At 38.5% G+C, this 21,155-nt stretch overlaps 1 protein-coding gene and 1 long non-coding RNA gene across 3 annotated transcripts; both read right to left on the bottom strand.

The window, feature by feature from the left end:
• Positions 1–4,689: 4,689 nt before the first annotated feature.
• LOC110865677 lies at positions 4,690–5,511 on the bottom strand. Of its 2 annotated transcripts, none has more exons than XR_004868759.1 (2): positions 5,252–5,511; positions 4,690–5,050 (listed from the first exon to the last, which is right to left on the bottom strand). It is a non-coding gene; the product is annotated as an uncharacterized LOC110865677 (long non-coding RNA). The 2 variants fall into 2 exon arrangements; XR_002550878.2 differs by lacking the exon at positions 5,252–5,511 and adding an exon at positions 5,145–5,245.
• A 4,501-nt stretch (positions 5,512–10,012) lies between these two features.
• Positions 10,013–20,278, bottom strand: LOC110884568. Its single transcript, XM_035982210.1, has 4 exons — positions 20,084–20,278; positions 17,708–17,880; positions 10,568–10,758; positions 10,013–10,473 (listed from the first exon to the last, which is right to left on the bottom strand). Exons 1-4 carry the CDS (start codon positions 20,276–20,278, stop codon positions 10,178–10,180), a joined length of 855 nt encoding a protein of 284 aa, XP_035838103.1. The 3' UTR covers positions 10,013–10,177.
• Between the last annotated feature and the right edge of the window lie 877 nt (positions 20,279–21,155).

Here is a 21,155-nt window from a genome sequence, read left to right as displayed (position 1 = left end):
CAAAAGAGTCGGAGGGTGTGAACTTGCTGTACACTCTCGTTGGTGATGATAAAATCTACTCTGACAAAGATTTTCCTATTAAAAATGTTAATCAATCTTTAATAAGTAAAGTCTTTGAAGATTCGACAAGTAAGTTTTTGGGAAAGACAGGACCACGTGTTACAGTTACACAGTGTCCTCCTATTCCAAAGGCCGAAATTCGAAAACAATTTGGGAATAAGAAATTACCAACAGTACAAAAACAGCAAAATCACGCCAAACCTAAAGGAAAGGCACCGACTCAGGGTCAGAAGAAACAGACCCAAAAGAAAAACAAGAATGTGAACTTTGTGAAATCTAAGGGAACGGACAAAATCGAAACTTTTGAGAACAAATCTAACTTAGATTTTGTTAAACAAGCAACAGTGTTGAAAAGAAATGATCCAAACTGTTCAAAACCTAGTACCTCGGGATCACAAAGTTCATCAGCGTCGGCAAGACGCTCACATGATGCTTCGGGGATTATTGAACGAAGATATTGTTTTGAGTGTGGAACAATTGGACATATCATTCGGAATTGTCCATATCTTCATAAGTTGAAAGCAAAGGTTGATGATCCCCATGAACAACATCATGCCGCCAAAGAGAATAGAAAAGGCAAACAGGGCGAAAACAAGAAAAAGGTTCGGAAGATAAACCTCGTGAAATCAAGAGGGACTGATAAAATTGATACTTCCAAAAACAAATCCAATAAGGATTTTGTTAAACAAAGTAAAATTTTGAAAAGAAACAGTCAAAACAACTATACACAACACACAAACGGTTGTGATGTAGGACCAAGTACCTCAAGATCACGAAGTTCGTCATCCGGCTATTGCAGTTATGATACTCCGAGGTTTGTTGAGCGGAGATCATGCTTTGAATGCTGTGAGTATGGGCACATCATTAAGAATTGTCCATATCTCACCAATAGAAAGACAAAAATTGATGTCCCCCATGGTAACAATTACCATAAAAGATCTGTTTCATCAAAACAGGACCCTCGTCTTGTTAAACAGCGAGCAAAGAAACAGAAAAAGAAACAAAGAAAAGAAGTTGAAAAGATTTTAAAACCGGAGATTATCCAAACAAAATCTGTTAAATTGGATGTTAAACATGAAAAACAGAAAGAGATTTGGATACCAAAACCGGTAACTGTTTCAGGGGGAGCTACATCAATTCCGAATCATCGGGAAATGGATGTTACAATTCTCGATGATGACGGACGACCCAAGTCTGTGAAGGCTTGGGTCCCCCTCTCCAACTAATCTCTGAGTGAGTGTGCAGGAAGTTCCAGGAGGAACTATTGATAGTCTTAAGATTGTTGATAGTGGAATGTCCTTGCACAAGATAGGCGACAGAAGAAATTGTTGCCTTTGATGGAGAGAGAGGAAAGGATAAGAAAATGTGGCTGAATGAAGTTGCAAAATTCGACCAAATGAAGAACGTGCCAAAAATTTGGTCATTATGGTTTTTGATCGGGTCCACAGGGACGAATGAAGTGAAATGTGTGTCGATGCCTTGGAGTGCATTGAACATCCGCACACCATTTCTGAAAGAGAAAGTCAAAGACCTTCGCTGGTGAAATGTGGAAGACCAGCCGGACCCGGAGGTTTATGAGCTTGTTGCTGTCAAGAGATTTTTCAGTAGTTGCAAATTCGACCTTGAAGTCCACACCGGATGGATATCCAGTTGGGAGAGTGCTTAGATTCCTTGCAATGCACGGAACAGTTGCAGGATACGCCTTTAAATTCTTAATCTCTCCTATACTTGTCGATATTTAAGCTACTTTGTGAATTATTATTATCTCGAACAGCACTCTTTGACCTGACACATTGATCTCGAATATCACCTCACACGTGATTGTTTCAATATGAAATTCATCAATGTTGTCATGGTCCGCACCGCTTACCGACATGCCAACTCACTTTTCCAAAATTTGTTAAATCTTTTCTGATAAAACTTAATTTTGGTAAACGGCATTAAGGTCAAGCACAGGAGTAAACCAACATCGGAAAATCATTTTTGTAAATACCTTTGTTTTTTTTAAATTTGTCTTAGTTTATTGATTTTAGGGGGAGTAAATCCAAAAATCGGAAAATCCAAAAACATCGAAAAATTCAAAAACACAAAAACAATAGAAAAACAAAAATGAGTTTCCTGGCGAGCAAAAGAGAAAATGATAGTACATCAGTGGTCTATCCAAACCTCTTTAAACCTTAAATGAAAAACGATAAGCAGCTCTATATAAGATGTATCGGTAGGCTCACAATCATTTTAAAGTGTGCAGGGTGATATAAATCTTAATCGACTGAAGACCAGGTGGGAACCATTCATTGGCATATGGTCTTAGTACCGAAATTTCGTTTGATAGATTGCCGAGGTTCTGAGATATTCGGTCTTTATGCTGCTTATCATCTGGGTATCATGGTTGTATCTTTTACCGAAAAATAACGGGGACGCAAGTCTAGATCTTCCATGATACTATACATACGTGTACACATTGCATACTGCATTCGACCTCAATAAGTGATAAACAATCACATGTCCAAATCAAATAAGTGATAAAATATCACATTTTTCCGGGTGTCAAGTTCGTCTCTCTGCTGTACGGAAGTACTGACCTGTTCACGGACTTGCACCTGTGCCCTCATGCATACGAAAATCAAGTTCCTCATCAATAAGTGATTATATCACATAGGACTTGTTTTCAAATCAAAATAAGTGAGTATCTCACAATTTATACGGTCAAACAGATGATAATCGGTATACTCACCGGTAAGATGAACTCTCGTGCATACCTTGATACGGGAATGTGTCGTGATGTGGATGAACACCGGTCGGTAAGTATAAATCATACCTTAACGTATCCTCTAAACATGATTACATCTGATAAGTTGAGCTTAAGTGGACAACAATACCGATAATTGTTATAGGATGCTTATCTTAATGTTAACTAACTGAACAACAAGAGTGTTTTGGCATGACCGTACACTGATATGATTCTCTTACCCTCGAAACTCGCAAAAAGAATGTTTGTATATATTTATTTATTTACTGTTTAACTTTTATTATTTCTTTTAAACAGTTTCGTCGTTTGGTGCATATCAGCACGACATTAGCGGTGATGTCGTTTGATAACACTCAAAGGATTTTAAATTGTTGTCTTTTAATTTCAAAAATACCAAAAAGATTTTAGGCGTGTTTTAATATAAACTTTATAAAAGCCAAAAAGATTTTATTTCTGCTTTATTTTCGATCGTACGATGTTGGAGCTCAAGTCTTCGTTACCTGAAACCTGACTGAAAACCGAACTGACTAAATCTTCATAAACGGTCGAAATTTGCATGTTTTGAAAGTTAAAAACTAAAATTGACAAATTTTATTAAACTTTCAAACTGTCGGACGGTGTTTGATTATGACATGGTCATTCGTGTGTCATTTGTTTATACTATATTCCAAGCAATTGTTCTCATTACGCGTTTAGTTTTCTTGCATGTGCAGATTCTAAAGGCTAGGAGAACATGGTCGTTGACGAGCTTTGGAATGAAGACACGAAGGCACTCAATGAATGAAGATGATCGAGTTGCCGCTGGCCATCATCATCACCTCAAGGATCTTACTTCATAAAGTTAAAGTCTTTTCACGAGCATAACTCAAGGGGGAGCTTATGTTAAGGGGGAGTTTGTCAACACACTTCCTACATGATACGGGTAGTTTGTTGATACACTCTCTACTTTCAAGACGTGAAGACTTTGAAGATCCTCCGACATTGAAGACTTGAAAGGACATCAGAGTCTTGAAGACCTGAAGACCAAAGACCGTCGAAGTTCAAGACGAGTCTACACCTTTAGAAGAACAAGACAAAGCTTAAAGATCAAAGACAAAGCTACAGCCAAGGGGGAGTTTGTTGGTGCACTTGTGTCTGTACTTTGTCTGTATTGGGTCTGTATGTAAACGATGTCCTTAGTAGTCTGTAAGTTGACCAAGTCAACCATCCTCCGGTTTGACTTGGACAACATTTGAAAGATGTTCTGATCGAAGGATAGCCTCGAAGGATACACCTGATCCTTCGAGGTGATCGAAAGATATGGTTCGACCATGGTTCGACCATTAGACCTCGAAGGATGATCCTTCGAGGTCCACGCTGATCTTTCGTGTAACATGTGGTCGACAGATGATCCTTCGGACCATCTGTCGAATCCTTCGAGCAGACCTGCTGAGCTGGGTATATATACCCATGCATGTGTTGAGAGTTTTGAAGTTCTGCCATTTTGCACCGAGAGATAGAGAGTGTTGAGAGCATTCTGTCCAGAACTCACACACACACACACTTGAGAGTTTACATGTTAGATTTGTAAACATTGAGCTTGTAACCGAACCCTCATTGCATTAATACGACTAGTGTTAATCGGTGAATCTTTGTGTGTTTGTTTCTCTACTTGCTACTAACTCGGTTTGCTTGCTAGCTTGGATTCCGCACTCGCTAGTAGGTTTGTATAACAAGGTTTAGGTTCGTCATCCTCCGCGAAAAGGGACCTACAAAGCGAATTATTAAATAAGTGATAGATATACTCATATACATGCTACAGTTGCATTTTATTTACTAAAACAATATTCTAACAACATACAGTTCTTACCTGACCATATTATTAAAAACAACAACAATCCTAAGATACAACAAGTACACATCGTTTATTTATAAAATTTTGATACTACAAAAGCACACCTAATAAACTAGCCAATGATGGGTGTTTTAGTCACCAATCCCTCAGCATTCACCACAACCCTCACACGGTTGGACACAAACATCATATCCGTGGTGGGAGAATTTCCAGATATTATGATAGCATTGACTAGTGGATTTTCTTTCTCAATTATCGCTTTTGCCACTTCTCCTTTTTCCCCTACAAGCTCTGGCCATGAATTCTTTCCTGGTACAATGAAATCGGGTACACTGTCGTTGGATATGACATCGGGCTTACCTCCACGGAACATCTCACTTTACCCATCTTGCTCATCGATGGCAATCCTGATCATGATTAACAACTTTCGTTAAAATATGTGTAACTACATGTATATATATTTGACTCATTATATGTATGATTTGTTTATTTGAAACATACGAAGAACTGGAGAACTGCGGGCAGTGATCGTTGGCTTTTACGTTTTAGGGAATGTAACCTCTATGTATGATAAGTTATTAAGCATATAAAGGGTAATTGCACGGTACCTCTGACCGCGGAAGGGATCTCCCTTCCCAAGCTAGCGACCTGGCAACGCTGCCTGGCGGTGAATACCTAGCCGAGTTCGAGGGGAGCGAAGAGCATGCATGCGGGATTCGAACCCGCACCACTTTGGACTCCTGAACCGGTTTTAGATAGGTGCCGGTGGCTACTGGGCTGACACTCCATGGTTAGTTAATAAGCATATATACCATGTAAAATGTGTCCTTAATAGTGAATTTCCATATTTCAATGGTTTTATGCAGGATCTTAGCTTGTATAAAATATAGTGGTATACAAAAAAAAAAAAAAATTAGAGCAATTTAAATAATATCCAGGATCCTCATTGGTTTTTAAACACCACATGTTTAATGTGTTTTCAAAAAACTTCACTTCCATAACATTTTAAATCCATTGTCAGATTGTTTGTGAGGACCATCACCGGGGCCTATGTTATCCAGTATTCTCATTGGTTTTTAGCCATATGTTTCTATCAGGCATGTAAAACGTTTCTTGTTAGAGGATATGGAGGGCTAGGAATGAGAGGATATTCAAGAACCAAAGGCGGACCGTTGTTGATATTGTGGCGGACATTAAAGCTTTGGGTTTCTTATGGTTTTCTAGAAGGTATAAAAAGGGATTGGTGGGTTGGATGGATTGGAAGAATTTCTCTTTTGATGTAATGTAACTTTGGTTTTGGGTGTCTCCGTCTTGGAGATTTCCGGTCGTTTTTGGTGTTTTATGAAGTTCGCCTTTCAAAAAAAAAAAAAAATGTAAAACGTTTCTATGAAAACTTTCAAAATCCCTTTTATATCATTTTAAATAGAGTGAATTACGTTTTTGGCCCCTGTGGTTATATCACTTTTACTATATTAGCAAAAAATAAGATTTTTTAACATATGTGCCCCTATGGTCTCTATAACTAACTATTTTGACCCTGAGTCTAACTAAACCCCAAACCCTGGTTAATTATTAGTCACATGATATGCACATGATGGGTAAATTGGTAATTTCCCATCCCCTTTACTTTTACTGACTTTATAAAAAATAAAACTATAATTATCATTGCACGCCATCATCTTCCTTCTTCTGAACCAAATCTTCAACAAAACATCATCATCTTCAACACACATCATGAACAAGAACAAATCAGGCGAGAAGAATTGATCATTTCCATTACAATTATCATACAAAATAGTGAAATTAACAAGATAAATATAACAAATATCAACAATCAAAACACAAAACAAACTAAAACTTTGAAAAAACAGAATCATAAAACCGAATTGTGTATGGACATTATCGATTTACCTTAAAATCGAGACGTTTTTCAAATCCAGAAGGAACATGTAAGTCAAGTCTAATTCCTTAGACGAATCGAGATCGCAACCACCACCACCGCCACCGAGTAAATCACGAGTAATCAGAGCCGTTGATTTAGATTCATTCATAATCGATTGTTGTTGGTTCAAAACTGAGTAAAGGTAGGTGACGTCAGTGATGACCATCACTGTAACAATTGTTTCATGAATGAGACCGGAAATGAACGAGATCTCCGGCGGAATAGGGCCGCCGAAGTTGTTGGAGGCGAGGGAGAGGTTGACGAGGCTCTGAAGGTGGTGGATGTCGGAGGAGAGAGTTCCGATGAGGTTGAGGCCGGAGAGGTTGAGATCCAAAAAAGAATAAATTTACAGATTCATCAACCTATTCAGGCATTGAAGATGTTAGCCAAGATGTTCAAGAAGCTTCCAGGACTTCCATAGGTGAAATGTCTGAAATTAATTAACCAGGAGTTCCATAGCCAAGATTTCTTCTAGGGATTTAGAAGAAATCAGGAAGAAGGGGAGGGGAAATGTCTGAAATTAGGGATTTATAAGAAATCATTAGCGGTAGGGGTGTCAGTCATGTCGGATTGATAGGTTTGGGTTTAGAGTTTAATTCTTTAACCCTAACCCGCCGAATCATGTACTTATTCATGTTGTTCCGTGCCATGCCCACTTAAAACCGTGTCGTGCTTAGGTCGACTCTTTTAGGCTACTGGGTATGGGGACCGTCCCCGGATAGTCCAGCAACAGCGTCGGCCCAATCACCATGCCGCCCGGACCATCTCCGTCTTGACCGTCCTCCCCTAGACGCTTAAGACCGGCCATGTGAAGACAAAAAAGCACGCCCCCCAAATACAAGTTACCGTTTAAAAAAAATAAATAAATAAATTTCCAAATTCAATTTAGAGTAAACTTCCGATTTGGTCCCTGTGGTTTGGTCACTTTAACGCCCCAAACCTTTAAAAATAGTCATTTTTCTCCCTATTTTTCTCCCTGGTCTATTTAGGGCCTGTTTGTTTACTCTTCAATTTAAAAACTGACAGTAATATTTTTAATTTTTACCAAAATATCCCCTAAAACTATATAAAACCCTCATTTTTTAGACCAATTATCTCACTTTTCATCTACCACAACTCATCTCTCTCATTTTTATAAACATCTTCCACTTTTATAAAATTATATTCTACCATCCCTTGAACAACCCGAACAACCCCAAAAACCTGAAAACCCCAACAACCCAACCCAACCGAACATCCCGAATGTTTTCTCGGTTCCGGGATACTATCCGATGATAGAACCGAACCAATTCTCTCAATATTCCTCAAACGCCTTTGCCGCGTTCCAAAACGCACCGAACATTTTTGCTCAACCGCAATAAACTCAAGCCCTACAACAATTGATGATGCGGGGTGCTTTTAATATTCAACCATCTCAACCCGACGCAACCCTTTCAACCCGAACCAAACCCGATGCAACCCGAACGATCACCCGACGCAACCCGAACGATCAAAGAAGATGGACGAGTTTATGACACAATTTAAAACGTGCACCGAGATCACGGCCCAAAAGAAAAGGAGCGGGCCATCGAAGAAAAGTCCTGCCTAGCGGGAGATAAGTTACGCGTGGCGGGAGAAAAAATTCGATTGTCCGATGAAAAGATTCGGCTCAAGGAATGGGAAATATTAACGATGGATGTTGATAATTATCCCGAGCTGAACCGTTCGACTTTGATAAAACTACAAAACGACATCATGAAGAAGCATCAAACTGGTTAATTTTTTTTAAGTTTATTTTTTTTAATTTACTAGGATTTTTTAAGTTTATGTAATGTTTTTTAATATTATTGAAAATATTTTCTTAATTTATTTGTTAAATGTTAAAAAAAGTGGAAGATTAAAAAAATAAAAAATAAAAAAGTGATTGGGTAGGATCATCTAGAATCATCCTCCCATTTCCACTAATTCGGAGAATGGATCATCCTTGAGAGAACTATGATGTGACGCCTAGGTGGCGGATCATCCTGCAAGGAAGGACGGGCACCATACCATGTAGCCTTATGTTCGTTGGTTAATATAAGTAATGGCACGTGACTTTAGTAAAAATTTAAACTAATTACTTCCTTTTATGTTCATTGGTGTCCTTTTAATTGCTTTCCTTTATTTATCTCTCATTCCGAGCTAACAACCTTGAGTTTATAATTGGGTGGTTTGAACTAATAAATGAAATTTTTTGAAAGTGAAGAGCTGCCGAAACACTTCAAAAGAAAATTTATTTCACCTTTAGAAGTTAATTGTTAAAGGAAAGTAAAAAATTAAAATTTCGGGTGAGAAACAATTTAACGTGCGTATGTTACCAATAACTAAAGTTACTATGCTTGAACTAAAGTAATTATCATTGTGCTACTTCAAAACTTTATCGTAATTGTTTGTATTTCATCTTAACAAGAGGAGCCGACATCATAACAACAGGATGAGGGACCTAAATCGGATCTTGGTGTTTCTCTAGTCCCCCACCCACACCGATGCAGATTTGGGTAGCAACAATGCTAACTTGGGTGAGACTTGTTTAGGTTATGTAATTTATAATTGCTAACTTTAGGTTCTGTGATCATCAAAAGACAAATTAAGAAAGAGCCCCCAATTTAACAATTAATAAATGAGGCGGTCATTGTGGTTTTACGTCACTTGTCTGGCCCTCGAAATAGTTGAACAACTGAATTATACTAGGTACAAAAATGAGACTTTAATTTTGTTGAGGCACCACCTATCCATCCCAATTCCCAAAACTAAGTTGGCATTGCTACATACAACCCCTTATAGCCTACATAGGCGAGCCATCAAAACCTGCTTTCATCATCAATCGCGTTAAACCAGTCTTCTGATTCAGGATCCAAACTGAAGATGATCAGATCAACACAACCCGAATCAGATAAGGCATTAGTTAGTCATGATCTGTACATTTGGATCTAATGTCAAAGATATTATTAGCTGGTCCGATTTCACGAGCAAATCAATCTTCACCAGATTTTACGGCCAAATCTAATTTAACTCCTCCAGCTTAATGAACACTCAAATTTCAAGTAAAATACGGTAATTAACATGGAACATCTCAACAGTTAACACAAACGGCTTCACTACATAACTATAGATATGAAGCTCAAATATTACATATTTTATTTACCAATGCATACGTACATAATACATGAGTTAGTTATCCAATTTTGATATGATATGCTTACTGCACATACAATTTTGATATGATATCCAATTTTGAGAGCCACATACCTAAAAATATCATATAAATTAACGTTGTAGAATATTTAATCGCATTTAACTAACCAAGCTAAATTACACTCTCATTTGAGTTATTTGTTTTACACCGGCCAGTTAACATCTAAAAACGCAAAATCATAAAAGAAGCGAATTATTAAATAAGTGATAGATATACTCATATACATGCTACAGTTGCATTTTATTTACTAAAACAATATTCTAACAACATACAGTTCTTACCTGACAATATTATTTAAAACAACAACAATCCTAAGATACAACAAGTACACATCGTTTATTTATAAAATTTTGATACTACAAAAGCACACCTAATAAACTAACCAATGATGGGTGTTTTAGTCACCAATCCCTCAGCATTCACCACAACCCTCACACGGTTGGACACAAACATCATATCCGTGGTGGGAGAATTTCCAGATATTATGATAGCATTGACAAGTGGATTTTCTTTCTCAATTATCGCTTTTGCCACTTCTCCTTTTTCCCCTACAAGCTCTGGCCATGAATTCTTTCCTGGTACAATGAAATCGGGTACACTGTCGTTGGATATGACATCGGGCTTACCTTCCACGGAACATCTCACTTTACCCATCTTGCTCATCGATGGCAATCCTGATCATGATTAACAACTTTCGTTAAAATATGTGTAACTACATGTATATATATTTGACTCATTATATGTATGATTTGTTTATTTGAAACATACGAAGAACTGGAGAACTGCGGGCAGTGATCGTTGGCTTTTGGAGCAGAGACAAGGAGGGTGATGAGATTGGAAGGGAGGTGGAGATGGATGCCATCTTCTTCTTCTTCTTCACTAGAGTTGCAAGAACTTGAAGCTTTAAAAATGGAGATTGTTGTTGAAAGTAAAGGGGTTCGGTTTGTGCTATATATAGACTTGAATGGTTTATTAAAATTATTATATTTTATTTATTCAACCACATAAATTGAAAACTTTACATGACCAATGGTTTCACTCCACGTCGCATGGCATAGCTACATCGTAATGAGATATTTGGTTTGTATATGGATACGCCTAGTATAGCACTGTACAGACCTGTAAGCGGAATATAGAAAGCCTTGTACAGGCCTGTATATGTCGTATATGTGCCTGATTTGACATTGTACTAGGTTTCACCCCTGGTTATAGACATAAACCCTATACGTTGCGTACAGGTTTGTAAGTGACATATATAGGGGTCTCATTTTTGGTATCTGGTTAGAGAAAAAAACTCTACACGTCACATACATGCCTGTACAAGGCGTATATAAAAGTCCCACATGTATGTGAATAGGCACCGTTCTTTATATCGTTAATATTGCAAAACATGCATAGCTTTTACGTTTTAGGGAATGTAACCTCTATGTATGATAAGTTATTAAGCATATAAAGGGTAATTGCACGGTACCTCTGACCGCGGAAGGGATCTTCCTTCCCAAGCTAGCGACCTGGCAACGCTGCCTGGCGGTGAATACCTAGCCGAGTTCGAGGGGAGCGAAGAGCCTGCAAGCAGGATTCGAACCCGCGCCACTTTGGACTCCTGAACCGGTTTTAGATAGGTGCCGGTGGCTACTGGGCTGACACCCCATGGTTAGTTAATAAGCATATATACCATGTAAAATGTGTCGTTAATAGTGAATTTCCATATTTCAACGGTTTTATGCAGGATTTAGCTTGTATAAAATATAGTGGTATACAAAAAAAAAAAATTAGAGCAATTTAAATAATATCCAGGATCCTCATTGGGTTTTAAACACCACATGTTTAATGTGTTTTCAAAAAACTTCACTTCCATAACATTTTAAATCCATTGTCAGATTGTTTGTGAGGAGCATCACCGGGGCCTATGTTATCCAGTATTCTCATTGGTTTTTAGCCACATGTTTCTATCAGGCATGTAAAACGTTTCTTGTTGGAGGATATGGAGGACTAGGAATGAGAGGATATTCAAGAACCAAAGGCGGACTGTAGGTCCCTCTCGGAGGATGAGGTTCAACCTTAACCTTGTTATACTAACCCACTAGCAAGTGCGGAATCCAAGCTAGTGAGCAAACCGGAATGAAACAAGCACAAACACAAACACACAAAGATTCACCGATTAACACCACTTGTATTAATGCGAATGAAAGGTTCCGGTTACAAGCACAATGTTTACAAATCAGTTTTGCAAACTCTCAAAGTGTGTGTGTGTTCCTGGACAGAATGCTCTCAAGTGAGTGTATCTATCTTCTGTCTATCTGATCTCTTATCTTACTTGTGAACACACAATGCATGGGTATATATATACACAGCACAGATTGTCTTGTCCGAAGGATCCGATAGATGGTCGAAGGATCATCTATCGATCACAAGGCCATCAAAGGATTCACAGGGACCTCGAAGGATGATCTTTCGAGGTCCATCAATCGAAGCATATCTTTCGAGGAGATCGAAGGATCTACATCATCCTTCGATCTCTCATCCATCCTTCATCCTTCGAGACAGACAATTACAACTATAACTCTAACTGTTTGGCCAAGTCAAACCAGGAGGACGGTTGACTTGGTCAACTTACAGGACTGACAAGGACATCGTTTACATCGTGACTGAATACAGACAAAGTACAGACACAAGTGCACCAACAAACTCCCCCTTGGCTGTAGCTTTGTCTCGATCTTCGATGTTTGCAGATTTGTCTCGATCTTGATCATCTTTGATCTTCATGTCTTCAAGACTCTGATGTCCTTTCAAGTCTTCAATGTCGGAGGATCTTCAAAGTCTTCACATCTTGAAAGTAGAGAGTGTATCAACAAACTACCCGTATCATGTAGGAAGTGTGTTGACAAACTCCCCCTTAACATAAGCTCCCCCTTGAGTTATGCTCGTGAATGACTTGATCTTCAAAGCTTAAGATCCTTGTGGTGTTGATGATGGTCAGCGGCAACTCGAACATCTTCATCTTTTGAGTGCCTTCACGTCGTGTCTTCATTCCGAAGCTTGTCGTCGACTATGTTCTCCTTGCCTTTAGAATCTGCACATGCAAGAAATCTAAACGCGTAATGAGAACAACAGCTTGGAATAGTTAACATAAATAACTAACACACGTATAACCATGTTTCAATCAAACATCGTCCGACAGTTTGAAAGTTTAATAAATTTGTCAATTTTAAATTCTAACTTTCAAAATTTGCAAATTTCGACCGTTTATGAAGATTTAGTCAATTCGGTTTTCGTTCAGGTTTCAGGTAACGAAGACTAGAGTTCCAACATCGTACGATCGAAAATAAAGTAGAAATAAAATCTTTTTGGTATTTTATAAAGTTTATATTAAAACACACCTAAAATCTTTTTGGTATTTTTAATATTTGAACTGTAAAGACTGAAAGCAGTAAATAAATATATACAGACATTCTTTTTGCGAGTTTCGAGGGTAAGAGAATCATATCAGTGTACGGTCACGTCAAAACGCTCTTGTTGTTCAGTTAGTTAACATTAAGATAAGCATCCTATAACAATTATCGGTATTGTTGTCCACTTAAGCTCAACTTATCAGATGTAATCATGGCGAGGGGATACGTTAAGGTATGATTTATACTTACCGACCGGTGTTCATCCACATCACGACACATTCCCGTATCAAGGTATGCACGAGAATTCATCTTACCGGTGAGTATACCGATTATCATCTGTTTGACCGTATATGATGTGAGATTCTCACTTATTTTTGATTTGAAAACAAGCCCTATGTGATATAATCACTTATTGAAGAGGAACTTGATTTTCATATGCATGAGGGCACAGGAGCAAGTCCGTGAACAGGTCAGTACTTTAGTACAGCAGAGAGACGAACTTGACTCCCGGATAAATGTGATATTTTATCACTTATTTGATTTGGACATGTGATTGTTTATCACTTATTGAGGTCGAATGCAGTATGTAATATGTACACGTAAGTATAGTATCATGGAAGATCTAGACTTGCGTCCCCATTATTTTTCGGTAAAAGATACAACCATGATACACAGATGATAAACAACATAAAGACCGAATATCTCAGAACCTCGGTAATCTATCAAACGAAATTTCGGTACTAAGACCATATGCCAATGAATGGTTCCCACCTGGTCTTCAGTCTATTTAAGATTTATATCACCCTGCACACTTTAAAATGATTGTGAGCCTACCGATACATCTTATATAGAGCTGCTTATCGTTTTTCATTTAAGGTTAAAAGAGGTTTGGATAGACCACTGATGTACTATCATTTTCTCTTTTGCTCGCCAGGAAACTCATTTTTGTTTTTCTATTGTTTTTGTGTTTTTGAAATTTTTCGATGTTTTTGGATTTTCAGATTTTTGGATTTACTCCCCCTAAAATCAATAAACTAAGACAAATTTAAAACACAAAGGTATTTACAAAAATGATTTTCCGATGTTGGTTTTACTCTTGCTTGACCTTAATGCCGTTTACCAATAAAAAAAAAGTCAAATCTTGATTTGTCAAAGGCTTTGGTAAAAAGGTCGGCACGTTGGTCATCGGTGTGGACCTTAACAACATTGACGAGATTCATAAAGAAACAATCACGTGTGAGGTGATATTCGAGATCAACGTGTCAGGCCAAAGAGTGCTGTATGAGATGATATAATTCATAAAGCAGCTTAAAAATCAACAAGTATAGGAGAGATTAGAAATTTTAAAAAACCGTATCCTGCAACTGCTTCGTGCATTGCAAGGAATCTGAGCACTCTCCCAAACTGGATATCCACCCGGTGTGGACTTCAAGGTCGATTTTGTAGCTACTGAGAAATCTCTTCACAGCAACAAGATCAAAAACCTTTGGTTCCGGCTGGTCTTACACATTGTACCAGCGAAGGCCTTTGTCTTTCTCTTTGAGAATTAGTGTGCGGATGTTCAATCCACGCCAAGTCACACATTTTCTTCAATCACACCACGAAGAAATGTATACTACACGTACATTTTGTTGATTTTGAACTTCAGACGTTGTGCAGGTGCGTACATTTCATTGGAATCTTTCCTGAGGACCCGATCAAAGACCATAACAACCAAATTATGGCACGTTCTTCATTTGGTCGAATTTTGCAACTTCATTCAGCCACATTCTTTCATCAGACATTTTTGTCTTCTTTTCTTTTTCCTTCCTCTCCATTAATGACAACAACATTCTCCTAGATATAACAATATTTCGGAGCCTTATGTCGCCAATCTTGTGCATGGACGCTCCACTATCAACAATCCTAAGACTATCAATAGTTCCTCCTGGAACATCCTGCATACTCATTCAGAGATTAGTTGGAGAGGGGGACCCAAGCCTTCACAGACTTGGGTCGTCCTTCATCATCGAGAATTGTAACATCCATTTCCCGATGATTCGGAATTGATGCAGCTCCCCCTAAAACAGTTACCGGTTTTGGTATCCAAATCTGTTTCTGTTTTTCATGTTTAACATCCGATTTAACAGATTTTGTTTGGATGACCTCCGATTTTAAAACTTTTTCAACTTCTTTTCTTTGTTTCTTTTTCTGTTTCTTTTCTCGTTGTTTAACAAAACGAGGGTCCTGTTTTGGTGAAACAGATCGTTTATGGTAATTATTACCATGGGGGGCATCAACTTTTGACTTTCCCTTGGTGAGATATGGACAATTTTTAATGATGTGTCCATACTCACAGCATTCAAAGCATGATCTCCGCTCAACAAACCTCGGAGTATCATAACTGCAATAGCTGGATGATGAACTTCGTGATCTTGAGGTACTTGGTCCTACATCACAACCGTTTGTTTGTTGTGTATAGTTGTTTTGACTGTTTCTTTTCAAAATTTTACTTTGTTTAACAGAATCCTTGTTGGATTTGTTTTTGAAAGTATCAATTTTATCAGTCCCTCTTGATTTCACGAAATTTATCTTCCGATCCTTTTTCTTGTTTTCGCCCTGTTTGCCTTTTCTATTCTCTTGGGCGGCATGATTTTGTTCACGGGGATCATCAACCTTTGCTTTCAACTTATGAAGATATGGACAATTTCGAATTATATGTCCAATTGTACCACATTCAAAACAATATCTTCGTTCAACAATCCCCGAAGCATCATGTGATCGTCTTGCCAACGATGATGAACTTTGTGATCCCGAGGTACTAGGTTTTGAACAGTTTGGATCATTTCTTTTCAACACTGTTGCTTGTTTAACAAAATCTAAGTTAGATTTGTTCTCAAAAGTTTCGATTTTGTCCGTTCCCTTAGATTTCACAAAGTTCACATTCTTGTTTTTCTTTTGGGTCTGTTTCTTCTGACCCTGAGTCGGTGCTTTTCTTTTAGGTTTGGTATGATTTGGCTGCCTCTTCTCTGTTGGTAATTTCTGATTGCCATATTGTTTTCGAATTTCAGCCTTTGGAATAGGAGGACACTGTGTAACTGTAACACGTGATCCTGTCTTTCCCAAAAACTTACTTGTCGAATTTTGAAAGACTTCACTGATTAATGATTGATTAACATTCTTAATCGGAAAATCTTTGTCTGAGTAAATTTTATCTTCACCAACAAGAGTGTATAGCAAGTTCACACCCTCCGACTCTTGTTCAGACGAGGACTCGATTGCAACAGTCTTAGCGGATTTTGCAGGAGGATCACATAGAATGTAATTCTCGAGAGGTATGTCCCCATCTTTGACTTCCGCATCAGACTTTGCAGGGACAGCATCATCAGATTCATCATCAGAAGAATCAGCATCCTCAGTAATGACTGGAGAATCCTGATTCAGTTCAGCAGAAGACACACATGTATCTGCTGATACATCTGAATTGGATGACACATCTTTCTTATATCCGAGTCCTGTTGCAAACTCCTTTACATCTAGAGGAACAGATGGTTCAAAGAACACTCTATCCTCCTCGTCAGGCAATGCATCATAATTGTGTCTCACTGGTGGTGGACATTTCTTGTAGCCTATGCATGTGACATCCCGTTTTTCTTTCTGAACGTCAATGATGTGATCCAACACATAGCTAGAGCTCAAATAACTGTCTAGCTTAAGTTGGATCGCCTCACTTTCGGTTTTCACACAAGCCATCTCTTTTTGCATAATCTCAAGCCGAGATATATACAAATTTATGTCAGTTTGTTTTCTGGAAACCATTTTTGTTAATTCGGTTTTATCTTTCTTCAAGTTCTCAATTACCGAATTAAACTCTTTTTCATGGTTCTCATAAAACATGTTGGCTTCAGTGCATTTTGAAAGATCCACGGTCAACTTCTGGTTGTGGATAAATGTCACATCATATTTCTCTTGCAAAGCTTCGTGTTTGCTTTGCAATTCACACCACTTGGCATTCGATGAAACATGTTTGTCTTGCAAGTCAAACAAACTAGCTTGTAAAGCATCATGTTTGCCTTGCAACTCAGACATGTTTTCTTCTAGATCAGCACACTTAACTCTTAATCTAGCACAATTATCACAATCTACAGCAGTGGGTTTATCGACACATACCTGACTGGAATCATTCTCAGGTGTTAGCCTTTCTGCATCAGAATTAATAACCTCCCTTGATGATTCACATTCAGATCCCTCCTCGCTTGAACTTGAAGTTGTATCACCCTCAACTGAAGTTGAAACATCTTCATCTGAACTTCTGTCATGTTCAGAACTGTCATCATTTCCCGAGGATTCACCATTGCTTGCATCTTTGACAATTTTAGCATACAACGCCGACTTTGTCTGACTACTGTTCTTTGTATCAAGAGATGACGGTTCTACAGTAGAACGGTGGTGCTGTAAACCAACTGGGGGTAATGGATTTCCATACAAGTCTGTGGTTGGAGCTGGCTTTACAGGAACTTGTATTGGATTGCCAAACCAATCTGTTGTAATTGTCATTTTCGGTTCACTTTGCTTCTGATTTGTAACAGATGCCCACATTTCTGCAGTAATTCGAGGTGGTGTGGGAGATTCGGCCCATGATGGAGATAAGCTTGTACATGTGTACTTTCCACTATCTGGAGCCGGAGTTCCCCACCAACTTGGAGTCATCTTTTATGTTTGATAAGAAAAATGACTTCTATATGAATATCTCGAAAGATGACAGCCACCCGAAGGATCCCTGATCAAAAGACAAGCTGAAAACACAAACTTGTTAAATCCAAGCAGACTAGGCTTCGAAAGATAAATGCTTGTTCGAAAGATCAACACTTGTTCGAAGGATCAACAGTGTTCGAAAGATCACTGTTGAATCTCGAACAATGATTTCGAAAGATTCACAAACTCGAAAGATTCACAATTTGAAAGATCCTTATCTTTCGAATATAGGTCCTTATCTTTCGAATGAATATCCTTCGAATAGATTCCTGGTTCGAAGGATAAGATTCTGACTTCGAAGGATGAGTCGAAAGATGTATATCTATCGAAGCTTCCTTGATCGAAAGATGGTCTTTCGATGTCGAAGGATATCCTTCGAATGCTTCTGACACACTGACACTGATGTAATAGGTTGGTGAAAAGGTGATGGGTTGGTGAAGTCAACTTTCGGCAAAAGGGTATGGTCAGAATGTACCTTTCTACCAACTTGAATTTTCAAATAAAATATTACCCAAAATGGACAACCTTATCCAGAAACCAGTCACCGGAATTATGACCGGAATTTGGCCGGAAATCACCAAGTTCCTTAAAAACAAGTTTTAAGTTACCCAACCCGTTTTTAAACACACCCGGTTGGTTTAGAACACGTTTTTATGCCAAGAAATCCAAGAAAAACACTAAAAATGGGATCTAAACCAAGTGTTCAAACACACCAAGAACTTGAACAAACCCGGTTTTAAACAAGGTAAAGAGCCACGGCTCTGATACCACTTGTAGGTCCCTCTCGGAGGATGAGGTTCAACCTTAACCTTGTTATACTAACCCACTAGCAAGTGCGGAATCCAAGCTAGTGAGCAAACCGGAATGAAACAAGCACAAACACAAACACACAAAGATTCACCGATTAACACCACTTGTATTAATGCGAATGAAAGGTTCCGGTTACAAGCACAATGTTTACAAATCAGTTTTGCAAACTCTCAAAGTGTGTGTGTGTTCCTGGACAGAATGCTCTCAAGTGAGTGTATCTATCTTCTGTCTATCTGATCTCTTATCTTACTTGTGAACACACAATGCATGGGTATATATATACCCAGCACAGATTGTCTTGTCCGAAGGATCCGATAGATGGTCGAAGGATCATCTATCGATCACAAAGCCATCGAAGGATTCACAGGGACCTCGAAGGATGATCTTTCGAGGTCCATCAATCGAAGCATATCTTTCGAGGAGATCGAAGGATCTACATCATCCTTCGATCTCTCATCCTTCGAGACAGACAATTACAACTATAACTCTAACTGTTTGGCCAAGTCAAACCAGGAGGACGGTTGACTTGGTCAACTTACAGGACTGACAAGGACATCGTTTACATCGTGACTGAATACAGACAAAGTACAGACACAAGTGCTCCAACACAGACCGTTGTTGATATTGTGGCGGACATTAAAGCTTTGGGTTTCTTATGGTTTTCTAGAAGGTATAAAAAGGGATTGGTGGGTTGGATGGATTGGAAGAATTTCTCTTTTGATGTAATGTAACTTTTGTTTTGGGTGTCTCCGTCTTGGAGATTTCCGGTCGTTTTTGGTGTTTTATGAAGTTCGCCTTTCAAAAAAAAAAAATGTAAAACGTTTCTATGAAAACTTTCAAAATCCCTTTTATATCATTTTAAATAGAGTGAATTACGTTTTTGGCCCCCTGTGGTTATATCACTTTTACTATATTAGCAAAAAATAAGATTTTTTAACATATGTGCCCCTATGGTCTCTATAACTAACTATTTTGGCCCTGAGTCTAACTAAACCCCAAACCCTGGTTAATTATTAGTCACATGATATGCACATGATGGGTAAATTGGTAATTTCCCATCCCCTTTACTTTTACTGACTTTATAAAAAATAAAACTATAATTATCATTGCACGCCATCATCTTCTTCTGAACCAAATCTTCAACAAAACATCATCATCTTCAACACACATCATGAACAAGAACAAATCAGGCGAGAAGAATTGATCATTTCCATCACAATTATCATACAAAATAGTGAAATTAACAAGATAAATATAACAAATATCAACAATCAAAACACAAAACAAACTAAAACTTTGAAAAAACAGAATCATAAAACCGAATTGTGTATGGACATTATCGATTTACCTTAAAATCGAGACGTTTTTCAAATCCAGAAGGAACATGTAAGTCAAGGTCTAATTCCTTAGACGAATCGAGATCGCAACCACCACCACCGCCACCGAGTAAATCACGAGTGATCAGAGCCGTTGATTTAGATTCATTCATAATCGATTGTTGTTGGTTCAAAACTGAGTAAAGGTAGGTGACGTCAGTGACCATCACTGTAACAATTGTTTCATGAATGAGACCGGAAATGAACGAGATCTCCGGCGGAATAGGGCCGCCGAAGTTGTTGGAGGCGAGGGAGACGTTGACGAGGCTATGAAGGTGGTGGATGTCGGAGGAGAGAGTTCCGATGAGGTTGAGGCCGGAGAGGTTGAGATCCAAAAAAAAATAAATTTACAGATTCATCAACCTATTCAGGCATTGAAGATGTTAGCCAAGATGTTCAAGAAGCTTCCAGGACTTCCATAAGTGAAATGTCTGAAATTAGGGATTTATAAGAAATCATTAGCGGTAGGGGTGTCAGTCATGTCGGATTGATAGGTTTGGGTTTAGAGTTTAATTCTTTAACCCTAACCCGCCGAATCATGTACTTATTCATGTTGTTCCGTGCCATGCCCACTTAAAACCGTGTCATGCTTGGGTCGACTCTTTTAGGCTACTGCGTATGGGGACCGTCCCCGGATAGTCCAGCAACGGCGTCGGCCCAATCACCATGCCGCCCGGACCATCTCCGTCTTGACCGTCCTCCCCTAGACGTTTAAGACGGGTCATGTGAAGACAAAAAAGCACGCCCCCCAAATACAAGTTACCGTTTAAAAACATAAATGAATAAATTTCCAAATTCAATTTAGAGTAAACTTCCATTTTGCTCCCTGTGGTTTGGTCACTTTAACGGTTTTGCCCCAAACCTTTAAAAATAGTCATTTTTCTCCCTGGTCTATTTAGGGCCTGTTTGTTTGCATCTGAATGGATTCATTCAGAGCCTACCTCTGAATCGGTCAGAGGCATGGGCTGTTTGGCTCACAAAAAGTTCTCCTCTTAATGGAACCATTCAGAGCTGAATGGTTCAGCTACTTTTATACGCTGAATG

This window comes from Helianthus annuus, chromosome 1 (genome assembly GCF_002127325.2).
Source record: "Helianthus annuus cultivar XRQ/B chromosome 1, HanXRQr2.0-SUNRISE, whole genome shotgun sequence".
In the NCBI taxonomy this organism is placed as follows: Eukaryota; Viridiplantae; Streptophyta; class Magnoliopsida; order Asterales; family Asteraceae; genus Helianthus; species Helianthus annuus.
This window is presented reverse-complemented; position numbering and strand designations above follow the sequence as displayed.